This window comes from Anomaloglossus baeobatrachus, chromosome 8, assembly GCF_048569485.1.
Source record: "Anomaloglossus baeobatrachus isolate aAnoBae1 chromosome 8, aAnoBae1.hap1, whole genome shotgun sequence".
NCBI lineage: Eukaryota > Metazoa > Chordata > Amphibia > Anura > Aromobatidae > Anomaloglossus > Anomaloglossus baeobatrachus.
The window spans coordinates 36,983,807-37,008,331 of record NC_134360.1 but is presented as its reverse complement, the minus strand read 5'-3'; the positions used below and the strand labels follow the sequence as shown (position 1 = coordinate 37,008,331).

Genomic DNA, 24,525 nt, shown 5'->3' with positions numbered 1-24,525 from the left:
GCAGCAAGTTGTAATCTGAATCTGCCCCCCTCTGTGATTAGCAGCTTCTACCTATGGAAATGTGCACTGACAGCCTGGTGAGGGCGGGGGCAGCTTTCCCAGCACTGCTACATGCAAAATCTTTCACTGTGTCAGAACGGCTGCAGCCACTAATCTAAGTGATACATTGTTGAACTCAGGGCCTCTTTGCCTACATTATGCTGCTTTTAGATGAGGTAGCAAAAACCTTCTGATATCTACCCTTTAAGAGATGAATCACCACACAAGGGTGGTCCTTGGTCTGTGACGACCCCCATAGTGAATGAATTGGTGGCTTGGAAAGTCGGGTGCAGGTGAGATCATTGGTTTTATAAAATTCATTGCAGACATGATCTGCATCATAAAACTATTTTAAAGTAGCATCTGCCTTTATTGCCATATTCATGGCCGAGATCTTCCTTTTCTCTTTGATTTCCAGCCAGTATTGATGTAATCGAGTGCAGAACATGGTTTTATAGCCTTATTACACCGGGCATTGCTGCGCTTCCTACATCATATCTAGACTCCAGCCCTGTCCAACCCCAGGGCAAAAATAATAAACTAGTCTGTGGAAGAAAGCACAAGGGGGACGTGCAAAAAGGGATGTCAGTGTAGAAGGAAATGTCTCAGGACATGATGAACAAAGCAAACCGTAAAGTCACTCAACTGTGATCAGTTCTTAAAGGGAAGGTCTCTAACACTCTAACATAATTTAAATATAGAATTAAAGGAGCATTCTGCTGGTGCAGTCACTGTGTACATACATTACTGATCCTGAGTTACCTCCTGTATTATACTCCAGAGCTGCACTCACTATTCTGCTGGTGCAGTCACTGTGTACATACATTACTTATCCTGAGTTATATCCTGTATTATACGCCAGAGCTGCACTCACTATTCTGCTGGTGAAGTCACTGTGTACATACATTACTTATCCTGAGTTATATCCTGTATTATACGCCAGAGCTGCACTCACTATTCTGCTGCTGCAGTCACTGTGTACATACATTACATTACTGATCCTGTACTGATCCTGAGTTACATCCTGTATTATACTCCAGAGCTGCACTCACTATTCTGCTGGTGGAGTCACTGTGTACATATATTACATTACTGATCCTGAGTTACCTCCTGTATTATACTCCAGAGCTGCACTCACTATTCTGCTGGTGGAGTCACTGTGTACATACATTACATTACTGATCCTGTACTGATCCTGAGTTACCTCCTGTATTATACTCCAGAGCTGCACTCACTATTCTGCTGGTGCAGTCACTGTGTACATATATTACATTACTGATCCTGAGTTACCTCCTGTATTATACTCCAGAGCTGCACTCACTATTCTGCTGGTGCAGTCACTGTGTACATACATTACATTACTGATCCTGTACTGATCCTGAGTTACCTCCTGTATTATACTCTAGAGCTGCACTCACTATTCTGCTGGTGAAGTCACTGTGTACATACATTACTTATCCTGAATTATACGCCAGAGCTGCACTCACTATTCTTCTGGTGAAGTCACTGTGTACATACATTACTGATCCTGTACTGATCCTGAGTTACCTCCTGTATTATACTCTAGAGCTGCACTCACTATTCTGCTGGTGAAGTCACTGTGTACATACATTACTTATCCTGAATTATACGCCAGAGCTGCACTCACTATTCTTCTGGTGAAGTCACTGTGTACATACATTACTGATCCTGTACTGATCCTGAGTTACATCCTGTATTATACCCCAGAGCTGCACTCACTATTCTGCTGGTGCAGTCACTGTGTACATACATTACATTACTTATCCTGTACTGATCCTGAGTTACATCCTGTATTATACTCCAGAGCTGCACTCACTATTCTGCTGGTGCAGTCACTGTGTACATACATTACATTACTGATCCTGTACTGATCCTGAATTACATCCTGTATTATACTCCAGAGCTGCACTCGCTATCCCATTGCCTGATTCCATTGATTTATAAGTGCAGAGTAACCCATCATTTATAGGAATCCCTGGATGTGACTATAGATGTTATCAGTGTGCATCCTATATATAACACTTTGTCCCTGTGTAAAGAATCCTTGAATTTCATATTTTCCTGTTATCTCCCGGTTATCAGTTCGCTGATTGCGTTGACGTCATTGGTGCGGGTTATACCCGTGTACACACAGCTCAGGTGACCTATACATTATTATTCACTTTTCCTCCTACATTTCGGCTTTCCTTATAGTTTAATATTGATATGCCGGCCAATGAGAAGCCAATAGATCTTTCAGGACTTTATTTAGTTGGGACGTGCACAGCATCACCCCGTGATATACAGTATACTAGGTTGTGTAAGTTAGGAATCCCATAAATATCTGCTGTAGATGGCACTGATATGGGGGAGCTCTAGATGATAATGATATAAAGGTGCTGTGGTTGGGATGGTACTGCAATAGGGTCACCGTGTCTGGCATTGATATGGAGGCGCTGTGTCTGGCACTGATATAGAGGCGCTGTGTCTGACACTAATATGGGGGCACTGTTTCTGGCACTGGTATGGAGGCGCAGTACCTGGCACTGATATGGGGGCGCAGTGCCTGGCACTGATATGGGGGTGCTGTGTCTGGCACTGATATGGGGGCGCAGTGCCTGGCACTGATATGGGGGTGCTGTGTCTGGCACTGATATGGGGGCGCAGTGCCTGGCACTGATATGGGGGTGCTGTGTCTGGCACTGATATGGGGGCGCTGTGTCTGGCACTGATATGGGGGTGCTGTGTCTGGCACTGATATGGGGGTGCTGTGTCTGGCACTGATATGGGGGTGCTGTGTCTGGCACTGATATGGAGGCGCTGTCTGGCACTGATATGGGGGCGCTGTGTCTGGCACTGATATGGAGGTGCTGTGTCTGGCACTGATATGGGGGTGCTGTGTCTGGCACTGATATGGAGGCGCTGTCTGGCACTGATATGGGGGCGCTGTGTCTGGCACTGATATGGAGGCGCTGTGTCTGGCACTGATATGGGGGTGCTGTGTCTGGCACTGATATGGGGGCGCTGTGTCTGGCACTGATATGGGGGTGCTGTGTCTGGCACTGATATGGGGGCGCTGTGTCTGGCACTGATATGGGGGCGCTGTGTCTGGCACTGATATGGAGGTGCTGTGTCTGGCACTGATATGGAGGTGCTGTGTCTGGCACTGATATGGGGGTGCTGTGTCTAGCACTGATATGGGGGTGCAGTGTGGCACTGATATGGGGGTGCAGTGTGACACTGATATGGAGGCGCTTTGTCTGACACTGATGTGGGGGTGCTGTGGCAGTCACCTTACTTTAGGGCATCTATATACAATCTCCGTCACCTCGGTACACAAATATCTCCACATTGCTGCTTCTGTGCCTTTAAATAACTTGCTGTCAACGGTCTATAAAGTTTGTTGAGAAATAAAAGAAAAAAAAGCCTCCTCCGTCACTTCCTGTCATCGCTCTGTTTTGCGGAAGCACAGACCGGAAGTGAGGACAGGAGCCGGCATTTGTCTGTCACCGGCAACAGGACGGAGGCGGCAGGCAAGAGAAAGGAAAACCGAGTAATTAACCCTCTCACTGCCACTGTTATTAATAGTTCTTATCCCTAAAAGGGACAGTACAGCTAAAGTCGACAGATTTGCTGTACAGTTACTATTGCAAACCTTTGTTCCCTGTTGTCAGCCCTCCCCACCTCCTTGCTTCCAGTCATTACTCCTTTAATTCCCCTCCAGATGTGATTTTATGTATAGCAGGTAACTTCGTATAGACTTATATGAAAAGTCGAGTTCCCCTTAAAGGGGCGGTGTCTCTTTAAATGTATAACGTGCCTCATACGTTCACTTTCCATAGCATTAATCGCTATAGAAACCAGACATCAGTGATGACTCCTGCGCCCTCATCCGTCCTGGTGGTCTGGAGTTGTCACAGACAGGACTCGCCTTTTGTTGCTAAGCAACAACATTTATGTGTTGTATATGGAGATAAGCGGCTGCCAGACACCTCCGAAGGCTCCTGATCATTCCTGAGTATATAAAGGATAGGACAGGGGACAGATGAAAGCCAACATACTGGAGGGTCGGGACCCCCTGAGATACTGGAGGGTCGGGACCCCCTGAGATACTGGAGGGTCGAGACCCCCTGAGATACTGGAGGGTCGGGACCCCCTGAGATACCGGAGGGTCGGGACCCCCTGAGATACTGGAGGGTCGGGACCCCCTGAGATACTGGAGGGTCGGGACCCCCTGAGATACTGGAGGGTCGGGACCCCCTGAGATACTGGAGGGTCGGGACCCCCTGAGATACTGGAGGGTCGGGACCCCCTGAGATACTGGAGGGTCGGGACCCCCTGAGATACTGGAGGGTCGTCCCCCCCTGAGATACTGGAGGGCCGGGACCCCCTGAGATACTGGAGGGCCGGGACCCCCTGAGATACTGGAGGGCCGGGACCCCCTGAGATACTGGAGGGCCGGGACCCCCTGAGATACTGGAGGGCCGGGACCCCCTGAGATACTGGAGGGCCGGGACCCCCTGAGATACTGGAGGGCCGGGACCCCCTGAGATACTGGAGGGCCGGGACCCCCTCAGATACTGGAGGGCTGGGACCCCCTGAGATACTCAGCCTGAGGTACCCTGAGGTCATCTGACGTGTTTATTGACTCGTTACAAAGGTTTGGGACAATTTAAGTAAATGAATGGATTTGGGGCTAAAAATATATTTTTTGCAGTTGGGTTTCATTAAAACCTTTACACATTCATCTCTGATGCAGTCGGAGGTCGTAAATCATCAGAGAGAAGCTCAGAAAAAGACAGATCAAAACGAGCTCACTAATAGATTCTCAGTTAACTCATTCTGCACTCACCAATGCAAATGGAGGCTATTTAAGGCAAAATTATGAATGAAACCTAATTGCAAAAATGATTTTTAGCCCTAAATACCTGCATGTAAGATTTTCAATCAAAAGTTCCCAGAGTTGGACAACCCCTTTAAGAATGGACGGCACGGTGGCTCAGTGGTTAGTACTGCAGTCTTGTGGTGGCTCAGTGGTTAGCACTGCAGTCTTGTGGTGGCTCAGTGTTTAGCACTGCAGTCTTGTGGTGGCTCAGTGTTTAGCACTGCAGTCTTGTGGTGGCTCAGTGGTTAGCACTGCAGTCTTGTGGTGGCTCAGTGTTTAGCACTGCAGTCTTGTGGTGGCTCAGTGGTTATCACTGCAGTCTTGTGGTGGCTCAGTGTTTAGCACTGCAGTCTTGCAGCGCTGGGGTCCTGGATTCAAATCCCACCATGCACAACATCTGCAAGGAGTTTGTATGTTCTCCCCGTGTTTGCATGTGTTTCCTCCTATACTCCAAAAACAGGGATAGGGAATTTACATGGTGAGCCCCAATGGGGACAGTGTTGCCAATGTATGTAAAGCGCTGTGGCATTAATAGCGCTATATAATTGAATAAAATTATTATTATGAATTAATTTCTGACCTTGATTTTTCCATTTTCTTCCCTCTTCTTTTACAGATTTGACACAATGGTAAAATGACATTAAGGCTGCAGTCGCCTCGTGCGGAGTTTGCTCCTTAAATCACAATTCATTGGTGCAACGGCAAAGCTCCTCTGACGACTAATTCAAAGGTTCTGATATTTAGGGAAAGAGGAATTGCCCATACGTTGCGGAGCGTTCACAGGAGTCAGAGCATCGGAGGCCAACAGCCATCCCCCCGCCGCAGTAATGAGCTCCGCCAGATAATTATCACCTCCACACAAGAAAGGGTTAAGACTTTTCCCATCTGACAAGTCACTTGCTCCATATTAGGACTTAGGAATTTTGTTTGGTTTTTTAAACGTTTACTTAAACATTTATATTTTTAATTTTATTTATTACATTTTCATTTTTCTTTTATTTAATTACAATTTATTTTGGTTTTTTTGTTATTTTATTAATGGAGATTATTTTTTAATATCTAAAAAAATATATATTACTTTTTTTTTTCTTTTTCTAATTAAATTTTTCTAATTTAAAATCTCATTTTTGAGAGGCTAAAGAAGGGTCATAGAACGCTTTTTTGTACTTTTTAACTTTATTTTTGTACTTACGGGTTTTTTTTAGTGCTTATTAAAACTATTTTTAACTTGTAAAGAATGGTCAAATAATTTTCATTCTTTTTTTTTTTTTTTCTTTTTAGGGCTAAAATTTTTTTTTCAAAGGCCATAAATTTGTTTTTCTTCGTATTTTAATTTTTTGGAGTCTTTTTTGTTCTAATTAAAAAAGTCAGATTTACTTTAAGTTATTTTTTTTTCTTCAATATTATTGTTGTCCTTTTTGTTTTAGTTCTAATTAAAATTATTTTTAACTTGTAAGGATAGTCAAATATTTTTTTTTTCTTTTATTTTAATATATTATTTCTAGGGTCATAAATTAGTTTCTTTCTTTGTATTTTAATTTTGTGTCTTTAGTTCTAATTAAAACATCTTAATGTCTAAGTGAGATTTACGTTTAACTTAAATTTTATTTTTCAATATTATTGTACTTCTTTTTTTTTTTTTTTTTTTTTTTTTTAGTCCTAATCAAAATTATTTTTAAATTGTAAAGATTATTCATAAATACTGTTTTCTTTTTTTGTTTTATATTTTCTAAGGTTACAAAATATTTTTCGAGGGTCATAAATTAGTTTTTTTTTCGTATTTTAATTTTGTGTCTTTTTAGTTAGATTTAAAACATATCTTCCGTCTAAAGAAGAATCATAGATTATTTCCTTTTTAAATTTATTATTTTTTCTTCAATATCTTTTATTATTTTGCTTTTTTTTTAGTTCTAATTAAAATTATTTTTAACCTGTAATGGATGGTCATAAATAATTTATTTTTGCTTTTATCTTCCACATATTTTTTTAGGGTCACTAATTGGTTTCTTTTTTATATTTTTCATCTTTAAATTGTGTCTTTTTAGTTCTAATTAAAACATCTAAAGAAGGGTCATAGATTTATTTACTTTTTAAATTATTTTGTTTTCATTATTTCATTATTTTACTTCTTTTTTTAGTTCTAATTAAAATTATTTTTACCCTGTAACGGATGGTGATAAATATTTTTTTTTATTTTTAAGACTACAATATATTTTTTTAGGGTCATAAATTAGTTTCTTTTTTTATATTTTTCATTTTTAAATTGTGTCTTTTTAGTTTTAATTAAAATATATCTAAAGAAGGGTCATAGATTTACTTTTTAAATATTTTTTTTTCAATATTTCATTATTTTTAGTTCTAATTAAAATTATTTTTAACCTGTAGAGGATGGTGATAAATATTTTTTTTATTTTATTTTTAAGACTACAATATATTTTTTGAGGGTCATAAATTAGTATATTTTTTTTATTTTTTTCATATTTAAATTTTGTGTCTTTCTAGTTCTAATTAAAACATAATTAACCCTAGAACGCGCAACCATAGAAATCTACAATAGAAAACAAGTAACCTAGCAGGCCTGCGGGGCCCCAGGTATGTGTTCTAGGGTTAAAGAAGGATCATAGATTTACTTTATTATTATTATTATTATTATTATTATTATTATTATAATAATATTTTTTTTTTTTTTTTTTTTAATATTTTATTTTTTTAGACATATTTTTTTTTATTTGACTTTTTTTTAGGGTCCAAACTGTAGTCATTATATTGATCATTTTCTGCTTATAGAAAATTTATTTTATTTAAATACAAAAACTAAAAAATTGACCATGGATAATGGAAGCCGTCTCATGGTCACTAATGGAGGAGAAGAGGAAGACGAGCCGGCAGGAGGTGGCAGTGTCCAGCAATGTCTTCCAGTTCCGTTAACGAAGAAAAGGAAGTTAATCCTTCACCTGGACCTGAATAACACCATTCTGGTGTCGGACGCGGCCACTGGTCAGGGTCCCAGAACCGCACTCAATTCCTATCTGAGCACTGTTGCTTGGGGACAGATCAGTGACACTGGTGAGTACCTTCCTAGCCGAGATCAAGGGTCCCCAGATCCCACCCCTGTCCCTAATAATACATTTTCATTTCAGGTGAGTGGCAGTGGCTCAGCGATCAACCCTCGGTGAAGCCTCCATGCGAAGAAGCCGTCAACTACTACACGCACTTTGGTCGCGACGGGAGCTTTAGCGACAATAAAATGGGACAACGCTTCAGAGGGGTCTTCACTGATCACATGAAGCTGCTGGAGTGGCGGGGGGAAGCGGACAAGAGGTTTACCCAACGGGGCGAAGATGGAAAGGACTACCACTGGATCCTCCCGTCCTTCTTCCATATGATTGAGACCCTGCACCTACAAGGGAGAGAATTCTGCGTCATATTACGGACATTTGGCATCGATCTTCCTCATGTGCTACAGTCCGTCCATGCGGCTCTGCAGGGGAAACACCCACTGTTCCCGCAGCTGCAGCAAGTGCCGGTAAAGTCTAATTTTATTTTATAATTGGGCACATTTGAGGAATGGCGGCATTGCTTACAGGCTCCTCTTGATACTCAGCAAATGCTTCTTTCAAATTCCAGTGTCTCTTTCACATTGGGAGGTGACTGATGACGGATCATTGTCAAGTGCAGGGCCGGCAGCAATCATACACGTGCCCTATCTAATCAGTAGGACATATTCCCCTGCCGGCCCTGCACACGTTCTGCCAGGCTTTTGGGGATTGGACATCATCGGTGCCTCTCGATATGGAAATGGCAACCCTTTAACCCCTTCACGACAATTACGTCATGTCTATGCCCACGCTTGTATCCAGCAGCGCAGACATGGCCGGCGGGCAGGGTATAACACCTGATGATCTGTTAGTGGCGAAGACCCTTCTTAGTACAATACAAGAACAGGTAACAGCGGTCACAGCACATGTTAACCCCTTCAGCCCCGGGGGCACTTTCCGTTTTTTGCGTTTTTGTTTTTTGCTCCCCTTCTTCCGAGAGCCGTAACTTTTTTTATTTTTCCGTCAATCTTGCCATATGAGGGCTTGTTTTTTGCGGGACAAGTTGTACTTTTAAATGAAACCATAAGTTTTACCATATGGTGTACTGCAAAGCAGCAAAAAAATTCCAAGTGTGGAAAAATTGCAAAAAAAGTGTGATCGCACAATAGTTTTTGGGATGTTTTATTCACGGTGTTCACTATATGGTAAAACTGATGTGTCATTGTGATGCCTGAGGTCGGTGCGCGTTTGTAGACACCAAACATGTATAGATTTACTTGTATCTAAGGGGTTAAAAAAAATTCACAAGTTTGTCCAATAAAAGTGGCGCACGTTTTGCGCCATTTTCCGAAACACGTAGCGTTCTTATTTTTTGGGATCTATGGCTCAGTGATGGCTTATTTTTTGCGTCTCGTGCTGATGTTTCTAATGGTAGCATTTTTGCGCAGATGCTACGTTTTGATCGCCTGTTATGCATTTTGCGTAAAACTTGCGGCGACCAAAAAACGTAATTTTGGCGTTTGGAGTTTTTTTGCCACTACGCCGTTTACCAATCAGATTAATTGATTTTATATTTTGATAGATCGGGCATTTCTGAACGCGGCGATACCAAATATGTGTATATTTATTTATTTTTTAACCCTTTAATTTTCAATGGGGGGAAAGGGGGGTGATTTGAACTTTTAGGTTTTTTTTTTAATTTTTTAAAACTTTTTTTTTACTTTTTTTATTTTATTTTACTAGTCCCCCTAGGGGGCTATAGCGATCAGCAATCCGATTGCTGATTGCTATCTGCTGATCACAGCTATACCGCTGTAAACAGCAGAAATAGTCACTTTCTTTTCTTTGTCGCTCCATTGGGAGACCCAGACAATTGGGTGTATAGCTTCTGCCTCCGGAGGCCACACAAAGTATTACACTTTAAAAAGTGTAACCCCTCCCCTCTGCCTATACACCCCCCTGTGCATCACGGGCTCCTCAGTTTTATGCTTTGTGTTGAAGGAGGCACACATTCACTCAAGCTCCCATTTTAGTCAGCAGCAGCTGCTGATTGTATCGGATGGAAGAAAAGAGGGCCCTAACAGGGCCCCCGGCATGCTCCCTTCTCACCCCACTAAGTCGGCGGTGCTGTTAAGGTTGAGGTACCCATTGCGGGTACAAAGGCTGGAGCCACATGCCGTTTTTCCTTCCCCATCCCTTAGAGGCTCTGGGAGAAGTGGGATCCTAACCGGTCACCATTCACTGGGACCGGGCTCCCTCCGCAGCCCCTGGGGGAATCTGACGGACAGGAGACTGAGTATCATCAGGGACAGGCCCTGCATCTATAAGGTACTCTGTGTCCCCTTGGGGACGGTGCATGGAGCGCCTGTGTTAAAGACGCTGCAGCGGCTGCTGTTTTTTTGTGACGACCGGGACTACCGCGCCGACCGCGCCTGTTTGCCGGCCGCGTTATTAAATTTAGTCCCCGGCTTCTGCGGCCTAGTACCATAACTCCCGCCCCCGGGCCTGCCAGTCAGGGGTAAGGGCGGGACGGTCGACTGGACGTCGGCAGTGAGGGCTGGAGCATACTTAGGTGTTCTCCTCCCCCCTCACTGAGCACTGTGGGGCACCAGATTCCCGCACTTTATTAGTCACGCCCACGGCTCCCTCCTCCCCTGAGAGCTCTGGCAGCCATATTTACAATCACTTCTGCCGGTGGAGGATTTCAGAACGAGCTCTACAGCTCTGGGAGGCCCAGGCAGGGAATCTGGTGGACATACAACCGCTTTGGGCGGTCGGTAAGCCACACCGGTTACCCGGTGCTGGCCCCCCTTGGGTGCCGAAGTGTGTGTATATATATATATATATATATATATATATATATATATATATATATATATATATATATATATATATATATATATATATATATTTGTATACATTTTCTCTGTTCGGCCGCATTGTTTTGCTTTTGGCTATATACCCTCAGTGATCACTCTCAGAGGAGACTACGGCATGTCGTCCGCAAAGAGCAAGGGTGCCAAGGCACAGGCTTATTTTGCAACCTGTACCTCTTGTGCGGCTATGTTACCTGCAGGTTCCACCTACCCTCACTGTGTGCAATGCTCGGCCCCTGTGGCACTCACTCAGCCGGAGCCTCGGGCACTAGTGGGACCCTCGGCTCAGGTAGAACCGCCGGCTTCCACTGTCCAGGTGGCAGGGACAGAGTTTGCAGTTTTGGCTGAGAAACTCTCTGAGTCGCTTTCACAATCCATGGCTCAGTCTATGGACAGATGGTCTGCTAAGATACTAGAAGCCTTGCAGTCCAGATCGGTCACACAGGCCCCGGGCACTGTGAGTTCATCGCCTCCAGGCCCCTCTCGGTCGGCGCAGCAGAGTGCTCCTGGGGTGACACCTAGGTCCCACGGGGAGGACTCTGACACGGACCGCAGTCCCAGACCGGCTAAGCGGGCTCGCTGGGAACCTTCCCCGGCTTCATCACGCTGTTCGGGGTCTCAGCATGAGGACTCTCTGGAGGATGAGGCGGAGGTCGCAGCTCAGGGCTCTGACCCTGATGTTGCTCTCAATCTTGATACACCTGAAGGGGACGCCATAGTAAATGACCTTATAGCGTCCATCAACCAGGTGCTAGATCTTTCTCCCCCAACTCCACCTATAGAGGAGTCGGCTTCACAGCAGGAGAAACACCAGTTTCGGTTCCCTAAACGTACACGGAGTGCGTTTTTCGATCACTCTAACTTCAGAGATGCTGTCCAGAAGCACAGAGCATTTCCGGACAAGCGCTTTACTAAGCGCCTTAATGACACACGTTACCCCTTCCCCCCTGACGTAGTTAAGGGTTGGGCTCAGTGTCCCAAGGTGGATCCTCCAGTCTCTAGACTGGCGGCTAGATCCGTAGTATCAGTGGCAGATGGTTCATCGCTCAAGGATGCCACTGACAGGCAAATAGAGCTCCTGATGAAATCCATCTATGAAGCCATAGGCGCGTCTTTTGCTCCGGCCTTTGCAGCCGTGTGGGCACTCCAAGCTATCTCAGCTTGTCTGTCTGAGATTAATGCAGTCACACGTACCTCTGCTCCGCAAGTTGTGTCTTTGACTTCTCAGGCATCGGCCTTTTCGTCCTACGCCATGAACGCCGTCCTGGACTCAGCGAGCCGTACAGCGGTAGCGTCCGCCAATTCGGTGGCAGTCCGCAGGGCCATGTGGCTACGCGAATGGAAGGCAGACTCTGCTTCCAAGAAGTTCTTAACCGGTTTGCCATTTTCTGGCGACCGTTTGTTTGGCGAGCAATTGGATGAAATTATTAAACAATCCAAGGGAAAGGACTCGTCCTTACCCCAGTCCAAACCAAACAAACCTCAGCAACGAAAAATTCAATCGAGGTTTCGGTCCTTTCGGCCCTCAGCCAGGTCCCAATCCTCCACGTCCAACAGGTCAGAGAAGGGCCAGAGGAACTCTTCTGCATGGCGGTCTAAGTCACGTCCTCCAAAGACCGCCGGAGGAACCGCCTCCAAGGCGGCCTCCTCATGACTTTCGGCCTCCCCAAACCGCATCCTCGGTCGGTGGCAGGCTCTCCCGCTTTTGCGACGCCTGGTGGCCACATGTTCAAGACCGATGGGTGAGAGACATTCTGTCGCACGGTTACAGGATAGAGCTCAGCTCTCGTCCTCCGACTCGTTTCTTCAGAACATCTCCGCCCCCCGAGCGAGCCGATGCACTTTTTCAGGCGGTGAACACTCTGAAGGCAGAAGGAGTTGTGATTCCCGTTCCCATTCAAGAACGTGGTCGCGGTTTTTACTCCAACTTGTTCGTGGTGCCAAAAAAGGACGGATCATTCCGCCCCGTTCTGGACCTCAAACTGCTCAACAGACACGTGAGAACCAGACGGTTCCGGATGGAATCTCTCCGTTCTGTCATCGCCTCGATGTCCCAAGGAGACTTCCTAGCCTCAATCGACATCAGGGATGCTTATCTCCATGTGCCGATTGCACCAGAGCATCAACGCTTCCTGCGTTTCGCCATCGGGGACGAACACCTTCAGTTTGTGGCACTGCCTTTCGGCCTGGCGACAGCCCCACGGGTCTTCACCAAGGTCATGACATCCGTGGTGGCGGTCCTACACTCTCAGGGCCACTCGGTGATCCCTTACTTAGACGATCTCCTAGTCAAGGCACCCTCCCGGGTGACATGTCAACACAGCCTGACCATTGCTCTGGAGACTCTCCAGAGGTTCGGGTGGATCATCAATTTCCCAAAGTCAAAATTGACACCGACCCAATCACTGACTTACCTCGGGATGGAGTTTCATACTCTCTCAGCGATAGTGAAGCTTCCGCTGGACAAACAGCGTTCGCTGCAGACAGGGGTGCACTCTCTCCTTCGGACCCAGTCACACCCCTTGAGGCGCCTCATGCACTTCCTAGGGAAGATGGTGGCAGCAATGGAGGCAGTTCCCTTTGCGCAGTTTCATCTGCGTCCACTTCAATGGGACATTCTCCGCAAATGGGACAGGAGGTCGACGTCCCTAGACAGGAACGTCTCTCTTTCACTGGCAGCCAAAACCTCTCTTCAGTGGTGGCTTCTTCCCACTTCCTTGTCGAAGGGAAAATCTTTCCTGCCCCCATCCTGGGCTGTGGTCACGACGGACGCGAGTCTGTCAGGGTGGGGAGCGGTCTTCCTCCACCACAGGGCTCAGGGAACCTGGACTCCGACAGAGTCCTCCCTTCAGATCAATGTTCTGGAGATAAGGGCAGTGTATCTAGCCCTAAAGGCGTTCCATCGGTGGCTGGAGGGCAGACAGATCCGCATACAGTCGGACAACGCCACGGCGGTCGCGTACATCAACCACCAGGGCGGCACACGCAGTCGTCAGGCCTTCCAAGAAGTTCGGCGGATTCTGCTGTGGGCGGAAGCCACAGCCTCCACCATCTCCGCAGTTCACATCCCGGGCGTAGAAAACTGGGAAGCAGACTTTCTCAGTCGCCAGGGCATGGACGCAGGGGAATGGTCTCTTCACCCGGACGTGTTTCAAGAGATCTGTTGCCGCTGGGGAACGCCGGACGTCGACCTCATGGCGTCTCGGCACAACAACAAAGTCCCGGCATTCATGGCACGGTCTCAAGATCACAGAGCTCTGGCGGCGGACGCATTAGTTCAGGATTGGTCGCAGTTTCGACTGCCTTATGTATTTCCTCCTCTGGCACTGCTGCCCAGAGTGTTGCGCAAGATCAGGTCCGACTGCCGCCGCGCCATCCTCGTCGCTCCAGACTGGCCGAGGAGGTCGTGGTACCCGGATCTGTGGCACCTCACGGTGGGTCAACCGTGGGCACTCCCAGACCGACCAGACTTGCTGTCTCAAGGGCCATTTTTCCATCTGAATTCTGCGGCCCTCAACCTGACTGTGTGGCCATTGAGCCCTGGCTCCTAGCGTCCTCAGGGTTATCTCAAGATGTCATTGCCACTATGAGACAAGCCAGGAAACCAACGTCCGCCAAGATCTATCACAGGTCTTGGAGGATCTTCTTATCCTGGTGCTCTGATCGGGGTTTTACCCCCTGGCCGTTTGCCTTACCCACTTTCCTTTCTTTCCTTCAATCCGGAATGGACAAGGGTTTGTCTCTCGGCTCTCTCAAGGGACAAGTATCGGCGCTTTCCGTGTTTTTTCAAAAGCGTCTAGCCAGGCTTCCGCAGGTCCGCACGTTCCTGCAGGGAGTTTGCCACATAGTCCCACCTTACAAGCGTCCGCTGGAACCCTGGGATCTTAACAGGGTGCTAACGGCTCTTCAGAAACCACCTTTCGAGCCGATGCGGGATGTCTCTCTATCACGCCTTTCGCAAAAGGTGGCCTTCCTAGTGGCAGTCACATCACTTCGGAGAGTGTCTGAGCTAGCAGCGCTGTCATGCAAAGCCCCCTTCCTGGTGTTTCACCAGGATAAGGTGGTTCTGCGTCCGGTCCCGGAATTTCTCCCTAAGGTGGTATCCCCTTTTCATCTCAATCAGGATATCTCCTTACCTTCCTTTTGCCCTCATCCAGTTCACCAATGTGAAAAGGATTTGCACTTGTTAGATCTCGTGAGAGCACTCCGGCTCTACATTTCTCGCACGGCGCCCCTGCGCCGTTCGGATGCGCTCTTTGTCCTTGTCGCTGGCCAGCGTAAGGGGTCGCAGGCTTCCAAGTCAACCTTGGCTCGGTGGATCAAGGAACCGATTCTTGAAGCCTACCGTTCTTCTGGGCTTCCGATTCCTTCAGGGCTGAAGGCCCATTCTACCAGAGCCGTGGGTGCATCCTGGGCATTGCGGCACCGGGCTACGGCTCAGCAGGTGTGTCAGGCGGCTACCTGGTCGAGTCTGCACACTTTCACGAAACACTATCAGGTGCATGCCTATGCTTCGGCAGATGCCAGCCTAGGTAGGCGAGTCCTTCAGGCGGCGGTTGCCCACCTGTAAGAGGGGGCCGTTTTTTCGGCTCTTTTTATCGAGGTATTCTTTTACCCACCCAGGGATTGCTTTTGGACATCCCAATTGTCTGGGTCTCCCAATGGAGCGACAAAGAAGAAGGGAATTTTGTTTACTTACCGTAAATTCCTTTTCTTCTAGCTCCTATTGGGAGACCCAGCACCCGCCCCTGTTCCCTTCGGGCTGTTGTTCTTTTGTGTACACATGTTGTTCATGTTGAATTGTTCTTTTGGTTCATGGTTTCAGTTCTCCGAACATCCTTCGGATTGAATTTACCTTAGACCAATTTATAAGTTTCCTCCTTCCTGCTTTTGCACCAAAACTGATGGGCCCGTGATGCACGGGAGGGTGTATAGCAGAGGGGAGGGGTTACACTTTTTAAAGTGTAATACTTTGTGTGGCCTCCGGAGGCAGAAGCTATACACCCAATTGTCTGGGTCTCCCAATAGGAGCTAGAAGAAAAGGAATTTACGGTAAGTAAACAAAATTCCCTTCTTTTCCTCTGCTCTGTGCCGAGGAAGAATGAAAGTGAAACTTCATAGCAGCAGGCGTCATCACATGACCCTGTGCTACGATGGCAACCACCGAACGTCACGTGACCATTCACGTGACGTCTGGAGGGGGCGGCGGTAAGTAAAAAACATGGCCGCGCGCATATAGATCTCGCTGCCAGACTTTGGCAGCGAGATCTAAGGGGTGAATGTTCCGGGTGGAATGCGATTCCACTCGGAACATGTAGGCGCACATGTCAGCTGTTGAAAACAGCTGATATGTGTGCCGATCCACACCGCCTGCCCGCGGCAGGGGGCGGGGCTTACCGGGACACGATCCATGACGGAAAGATCCGTCCATGGTCGTGAAGGGGTTAAAAATCTAACTGAGAAAGTACAAAATGTGGTCTATCCGACTGAAATGGGTCTTAATTTCCTAGAGCTGACACATCATGTCTATGACTTACATTCGAGCTCACGTGCCAAGCCGACATCATTCCTGGCAGATGATGAATAATTCAGCCATCATCTGCCTCTACCAACTGTAAGTGTTAAATGTACTGCCAAGTATAGTACAAGCGATCAGATGATCACAGGTTCAAGTCCTTTAACGACCGCAGGCAGTAATATTATGTCCTAGCGGTCATAATGTTACTGCCCGTGGTCTGCCGCCGGCAGCATGCCGCGATCGGCGCACATCTCCACTGATTTTCACAGCTGAGATGTGTGACTGCTAGGCACGAGCAGAATTATCTGCTCGTGCCGTTTAACCCCTTAAATGGCGCTGTCAATATGTGACAGCGCCATTATAATCGTGATTGCGGTAAACTTTTACTTACCGCCCGATATCGTAAGTCACGTGACTTCCGGTAGTTGTCATGGTAGCACAGGGTCATGTGATGACTCCTGTACCAGCCATGAATTATTTTCAGTTTCACTCGGCCCGGAGCCGAGTGAATCAGAAAGTGTGCACATCTGCTCTTTACAGCTGTGTAGCTGTGATCAGCAGATAGGGCAGAGTGATCGGATTGTTGATCGCTATAGCCCCCTAGGGGGACTAGAAAAATAAAAAAAAAAGTGAAAAAAAAAAAGTTTTAAAAAATTAATAAAAACAAAAAAACCTAAAAGTTCAAATCATCACCCCCTTTTCACCAAATTGGAAATTAAAGGGTTAACAAAATAAAAAATATACACACATTTAGTATCGCCGCGTTCAGAAACGCCCGATCTATCAAAATATAAAATCAATTAATCTGATCAGTAAACGGCGTAGCGGCAAAAAAATTCCAAACGCCAAAACAACGTTTTTTTGTCACCACGTTTGCGCAAAATGCAATAACAGGCGATCAAAACGTAGCATCTGCGCAAAAATGGTACCGTTAAAAACGTCTGCTCGAGACGCAAAAATAAGCAGTCACTGAGCCATAGATCTCGAAAAATGAGAATGCTACGGGTCACAGAATATGGCGTAAAATGTGCGTCCGATTTTTTTTTTTTTTTTTTTTTTTTTTTTTTTTTTACCTTTTATATAAAAGTAAACCTATACATGTTTGGTGTCTACGAACTCGCACTGACCTGAGGCATCACACCCACACATCAGTTTTACCATATAGTGAACACTGTGAATAAAATATCTCAAAAACAATAGTGCTATCCCACTTTTTCTTTGTCGCTCCATTGGGAGACCCAGACAATTGGGTGTATAGCTTCTGCCTCCGGAGGCCACACAAAGTATTACACTTAAAAAGTGTAACCCCTCCCCTCTGCCTATACACCCTCCCGCGCATCACGGGCTCCTCAGTTTTATGCTTTGTGTGGAAGGAGGCACACATCCACTCATGCATTCTCATATTAGTTATATCGGTTGGAAGAAAAGTGGGCCCCCACGGGGCCCCCGGCATGTTCCCTTCTCACCCCACTACGTCGGCGGTGTTGTTAAGGTTGAAGTACCCATTGCGGGTACAAAGGCCGGAGCCTCATGCCGTTTTCCTTCACCATCCCTTAGCGGCTCTGGGAGAAGTGGGATCCTGACCGGTCATCCATTTACTGGGACCGTGCTCCCTCCGCAGCCCCTGTGGGAATCTGCCGGACAGGAGTCTATTCATCATCAGGGACCGGGCCCTGCATCTCTAAGGTACTCTGTGTCCCCATTGGGGGCTGTGCAGGGAGCGCCTTCATCCCGGACGCTGCAGCAGCTGCTAATTTGTGAAGACCGGCGGACTTCCGCGCCGACCGCGCCTGCTTGTCGGCCGCGGTCTTAAATTTAGTCCCCGGCTTCATTGCGGCCTAGTAGCAAAACTCCCGCCCCCGGGCCTGTCTGTCAGGGGTAAGGGCGGGACTGCCGACCTGACGTCGGATGTGAGGGCCGGAGCATCTTGTATGTTTCCTTCCCCCTCACTGATCACTGTGGGGACCCCAGATTCCCGCACTTTTCTAGCGCCGCCCACGGCTCCACTCCTCCCCAGAGAGCTCCGGCAGCCATTTTTTTGGCATTCTGCCGGTGGAGGATTACTAGGAAAGAGCTCTGCAACTCTGGGAGACCTAAGGCAGGGAATCTGGAGGACACACGCTCCGCTTCTTAGCGGTCGGTAAGCCACACCGGTCACCCGGTGCTGGTCCCCTTAGGGTGCTGGAATAGATACTATATATATATATATATATATATATATATTAGTATTTCTGTTCGGTCGGGCTATATACCTTTTCCCATATACCCTCAGTGATCACTCTCCTAGGAGACAACAGCATGTCGTCCACAAGGAGCAAGGGTGCCAAGGCACAGGGTTATTTTGCGACCTGTACCTCTTGTGCGGCTATGTTACCTGCGGGTTCCACCTACCCTCACTGTGAGCAATGCTCGACCCCTGTTTTGCTTGCTCAGCCGGAGCCTCGGTCACTAGTGGGCCCCTCGGCTCAGGTAGAACCCCTTGCTCCCCCTGTCCAGGCGGCAGGGACAGAGTTTGCCGTTTTTGCTGAGAAACTCTGAGTCACTTTCACAATCCATGGCTCAGTCTATGGACAAATGGTCTGCCAAGCTGCTTGAAGCTTTGCAGTCCAGACCGGTCCTTACACAGGCCCCGGGCCCTGTTGGATCGTCGCCTCCAGGCCCCTCTCTGTCCGCGCCGCAGCGCGCTCCCAGGGGGGGCCCTAGGTCTCACGTGGAGGACTCCTGCCCGGACCACAGTCCTAGACCGGCTAAGCGGGCTCGCTTGGAATCTTCCCCGACTTCTTCACGCTGCTCGGGTTCCCAGCTTGAGGACTCTCTGGAGGACGAGGCGGACGTCGCAGCTCAGGGCTCTGACCCTGACGTTGCGCTCAATCTTGATACACCTGAAGGGGACGCCATAGTAAATGATCTTATCTCGTCCATCAACCAGGTGTTAGATATATCTCCCCCGCCTCCTACTGTAGAGGAGTCGACTTCTCAGCAGGAGAAACACCAGTTTAGGTTCCCTAAACGTACACGGAGTGCGTTTTTCGATCACTCTAACTTCAGAGATGCTGTCCAGAAGCCCAGAGCGGTTCCGGACAAGCGCTTTACTAAGCGCCTTACTGACACACGTTACCCCTTCCCCTCTGACGTAGTTAAGGGTTGGGCTCAATGTCCCAAGGTGGATCCTCCAGTCTCTAGATTGGCGGCTAGATCTGTGGTATCGGTTGCAGATGACTCATCGCTAAAAGATGCCACTGACAGGCAGATAGAACTCCTGGTGAAATCCATCTATGAAGCCATAGGCGCGTCTTTTGCCCCGGCTTTTGCAGCCGTGTGGGCACTCCAAGCTATCTCAGCTTGTCTGGCTGAGATTAATGCGGTCACACGTAATTCTGCTCCGCAGGTTGCGTCTTTGACTTCTCAGGCGTCAGCTTTTTCTTCCTACGCCATGAACGCAGTTCTAGACTCTGCTAGCCGTACAGCGGTGGCATCCGCTAACTCTGTGGCAGTCCGCAGGGCCATGTGGCTGCGCGAATGGAAGGCAGACTCTGCTTCCAAGAGGTTCTTAACCGGTTTGCCGTTTTCTGGCGACCGATTGTTTGGCGAACGATTGGATGAGATTATTAAGGAATCCAAGGGAAAGGACTCCTCCTTACCCCAGTCCAAACCAAAGAGACCTCAGCAACGGAAAATACAATCGAGGTTTAGGTCCTTTCGTCCCTCCGCCAAGCCCCAATCCTCTTCATCCAGCAGGCCGGAGAAAGGCCAGAGGAACTCCTATGCGTGGCGGGCTAAGTCACGCCCCCAAAAACCCGCCGGAGGCAATGCCTCCAAGGCGGCCTCTTCATGACTCTCGGCATCCCCGAACCGCATCCTCGGTCGGTGGCAGGCTCTCCCGCTTTTGCGACGCCTGGTGGCCACATGTTCAAGACCGATGGGTGAGAGACATTCTGTCTCACGGTTACAGGATAGAGTTCAGCTCTCGTCCCCTGACTCGTTTCTTCCGAACCTCTCCGCCCCCCGCGCGGGCCGATGCACTTTTTCAGGCGGTGGACGCTCTGAAGACAGAAGGAGTTGTGATTCCTGTTCCCCCCCAGGAACATGGCCGCGGTTTTTACTCCAACTTGTTCGTGGTGCCAAAGAAGGACGGTTCATTCCGTCCCGTTCTGGACCTCAAACTACTCAACAGACATGTGAGCACCAGACGGTTTCGGATGGAATCTCTCCGCTCGGTCATCGCATCGATGTCACAAGGAGACTTCCTAGCATCGATCGACATCAAGGATGCTTATCTCCATGTGCCGATCGCACCCGAACATCAACGCTTTTTGCGTTTCGCCATCGGGGACGAACACCTTCAGTTCGTGGCATTGCCTTTCGGCCTGGCGACAGCCCCACGGGTGTTCACCAAGGTCATGGCATCCGTTGTGGCGGTCCTACACTCTCAGGGCCACTCGGTGATTCCCTACTTAGACGATCTTCTAGTCAGGGCACCTTCTCAGATGGCGTGTCAAAACAGCCTTACCGTCGCTCTGGCGACTCTCCAGCAGTTCGGGTGGATCATCAACTTCCCAAAGTCCAAGTTGACACCGACCCAATCACTGACTTACCTAGGGATGGAGTTTCATACTCCGTCAGCGGTAGTCATGCTACCGCTGGACAAACAGCTTTCTCTGCAGGCAGGGGTGCAATCTCTTCTTCGGGGTCAGTCACACCCCTTGAGGCGCCTCATGCACTTCCTGGGGAAGATGGTGGCAGCAATGGAGGCAGTGCCCTTCGCGCAATTCCATCTGCGGCCACTCCAGTGGGACATTCTCCGCAAATGGGACAGGAGGTCGACTTCCCTCGACAGGAACGTCTCTCTTTCCCTTGCAACCAAGACGTCACTTCAGTGGTGGCTCCTTCCCAACTCTCTGTCGCAGGGAAAATCCTTCCTACTCCCAACCTGGGCTGTGGTCACCACGGACGCGAGCCTGTCAGGGTGGGGGGCGGTTTTTCTCCACCACAGGGCTCAGGGAACCTGGACTCCGATAGAGTCATCCCTTCAGATCAATATTCTGGAGATAAGGGCAGTGTATCTAGCCCTATTGGCTTTTCATCGGTGGCTGGAGGGCAGGCAGATCCGTATCCAGTCGGACAACGCCACTGCCGTCGCATACATCAACCACCAAGGCGGCACTCGCAGTCGTCAAGCCTTCCAGGAAGTCCGACAGATTCTGCAGTGGGTGGAAGCCACAGCTTCCACCATCTCCGCAGTTCACATCCCGGGCGTAGAAAACTGGGAAGCAGATTTTCTCAGTCGTCAGGGCATGGACGCGGGGGAATGGTCTCTTCACCCAGACGTGTTTCGAGAGATCTGTCGCCGCTGGGGAACGCCGGACGTCGATCTCATGGCGTCACGGCACAACAACAAAGTCCCGGCATTCATGGCACGGTCTCAAGATCACAGAGCTCTGGCGGCGGACGCATTAGTTCAGGATTGGTCGCAGTTTCGACTGCCTTATGTATTTCCTCCTCTGGCACTGTTGCCCAGAGTGCTGCGCAAAATCAGATCCGACTGTCGTCGCGCCATTCTCGTCGCTCCAGATTGGCCCAGGCGGTCGTGGTACCCGGATCTGTGGCATCTCACGGTGGGTCAACCGTGGGCGCTCCCAGACCGCCCAGACTTGCTGTCACAAGGGCCGTTTTTCCATCTGAATTCTGTGGCCCTCAACCTGACTGTGTGGCCATTGAGTCCTGGCTCCTAGCGTCTTCAGGGTTATCTCAGGATGTCATTGCCACCATGAGACAGGCCAGGAAACCGACATCCGCCAAGATCTATCACAGGTCTTGGAGGATCTTCTTATCCTGGTGCTCTGATAACGGTTTTCCTCCATGGCCGTTTGCCTTACCCACTTTCCTTTCATTCCTCCAATCCGGAATGGACAAGGGTTTGTCTCTCGGCTCTCTCAAGGGACAAGTATCGGCGCTATCCGTATTTTTTCAAAAGCGTCTAGCCAGGCTTCCGCAGGTCCGCACGTTCCTGCAGGGAGTTTGCCACATAGTCCCACCTTACAAGCGTCCGCTGGAACCCTGGGACCTTAACAGGGTGCTAACGGCTCTTCAGAAACCACCTTTCGAGCCGCTGAGGGATGTCTCTTTATCACGTCTTTCGCAGAAGGTGGCATTTCTAGTGGCAGTTACATCACTCCGGAGAGTGTCTGAGCTGGCAAGCGCTGTCATGCAAAGCCCCCTTCCTGGTTTTTCACCAGGATAAGGTGGTTCTGCGTTCTGTTCCGGAATTTCTCCCTAAGGTGGTATCTCCTTTTCATCTCAATCAGGATATCTCCTTACCTTCATTTTGCCCTAATCCAATTCACCAATGTGAAAAGGATTTGCACTCATTAGATCTGGTGAGAGCACTCCGGCTCTACGTGTCTCGCACGGCGCCCCTGCGCCGTTCAGATGCGCTCTTTGTCCTTGTCGCTGGCCAGCGTAAGGGTTCGCAGGCTTCCAAGTCAACCTTGGCTCGGTGGATCAAGGAACCGATTCTTGAAGCCTACCGTTCTTCTGGGCTTCCGCTTCCTTCGGGGCTGAAAGCCCATTCTACCAGAGTCGTGGGTGCGTCCTGGGCATTGCGGCACCAGGCTACGGCTCAGCAGGTGTGTCAGGCAGCTACGTGGTCTAGTCTGCACACTTTCACGAAACACTATCAGGTGCATACCTATGCTTCGGCAGATGCCAGCTTAGGTAGGCGAGTCCTCCAGGCGGCGGTTGCCCACCTGTAGGAAGGGGCCGTCTTTCGGCTCTATTACCGGGGTATTCTTTACCCACCCAGGGACTGCTTTTGGACGTCCCAATTGTCTGGGTCTCCCAATGGAGCGACAAAGAAGAAGGGAATTTTGTTTACTTACCGTAAATTCCTTTTCTTCTAGCTCCTATTGGGAGACCCAGCACCCGCCCCTGTTCCCTTCGGGCTGTTGTTCTTTTGTGTACACATGTTGTTCATGTTCAATTGTTCTTTTGGTTCATGGTTTCAGTTCTCCGAACATCCTTCGGATTGAATTTACCCTAGACCAATTTATAAGTTTTCTCCTTCCTGCTTTTGCACCAAAACTGAGGAGCCCGTGATGCACGGGAGGGTGTATAGGCAGAGGGGAGGGGTTACACTTTTTAAGTGTAATACTTTGTGTGGCCTCCGGAGGCAGAAGCTATACACCCAATTGTCTGGGTCTCCCAATAGGAGCTAGAAGAAAAGGAATTTACGGTAAGTAAACAAAATTCCCTTCTTTTGCAATTTTTCTGCATTTTAAATTGTTTTGCCATTTTCCAGTACGCTATATGGTAAAACTTATGGTTTCATTTAAAAGTACAGCTCGTTCCGCAAAAAAATGAGCCCTCACATGACCATATTGACTGAAAAATAAAATAGTTGCGTCTCTCAGAAGAAGAATGGCGAAAAAAAAACAAAACGGAAAGCGAAAAATCGGCCGGTCGAGAAGGGGTTAAAGCACCACTCCAGCTCTTTTTTTTTTCAGTGCTGGAGTGGTGCTTTAATTGTATATCCGCTGTCCATTGTCTTACACTTATGCTCAGGCGGCTTCATCCTTTTTCGGCATCACTCCGGTCCTGCGGCGCCATCTTGTGCCCGTGACTTCTGGCTGTCTGGAAGTCAGAAGTTACATCACAAGCTCTCAACACAAGTCTGTGAGAGCCAGAAGGAGGCCCTCATAGACTTTTATTGAGTTCTGACGTCCAGAGACTGACTGGAGCAACACTGGAAAAAGAAGACCGCAGCAGGTGAGTATAAGGCTTCTTTCACACATTGGTGTTTATAGGATTTGTGGTATCCGTTTTTTTCCCAGATACCACACATACCCATTATAATTTATGCAACTCACGTGCCTGTTTTTTTTTTTTGTTTTTTTTTGGCACCACGGATGACCAGGGCCAATACAAGTCTATGTAAACTGCACACATATGGCATCCGTGGGCCATCCAATGACATGTTTCACGTTTTTAACAACGTACACATGGACGGGTGATTAAAAATAAACATGGATGGACAAAATTGTGCCATACGTACATGTTTTTATACGAATTTGTGAAGATGGCCTAAGACAGGGGTCAGGGGACTTACATTTAAAACACCCCACCAGTGGTGAAATAAAAAACCCCCCAAAAACATTGAAGTGGTACTTTAAA

General features: G+C 48.2%; 2 protein-coding genes across 3 annotated transcripts in view; one reads left to right on the top strand and one right to left on the bottom strand.

The window, feature by feature from the left end:
- The window catches only part of LOC142249129 (uncharacterized), a 43,634-nt gene extending 40,240 nt beyond the window's left edge, over positions 1-3,394 (bottom strand). The window contains exon 1 of one of the 2 annotated variants that reach the window (XM_075320728.1): positions 3,368-3,394. The gene's annotated coding sequence lies outside the window, so the exon portion shown is untranslated. The remainder of the gene's footprint in view (positions 1-3,367) is intronic. The other variant, XM_075320727.1, reaches the window with a different exon arrangement.
- A 3,922-nt stretch (positions 3,395-7,316) lies between these two features.
- LOC142249128 (uncharacterized) overlaps positions 7,317-24,525 on the top strand; it is a 35,129-nt gene continuing 17,920 nt past the window's right edge. The window contains exons 1-2 of the mRNA XM_075320725.1: positions 7,317-7,990; positions 8,065-8,450. Of these exons, the coding sequence (XP_075176840.1) occupies positions 7,753-7,990; positions 8,065-8,450 (624 nt within the window). The 5' untranslated portion in view covers positions 7,317-7,752. The remainder of the gene's footprint in view (positions 7,991-8,064; positions 8,451-24,525) is intronic.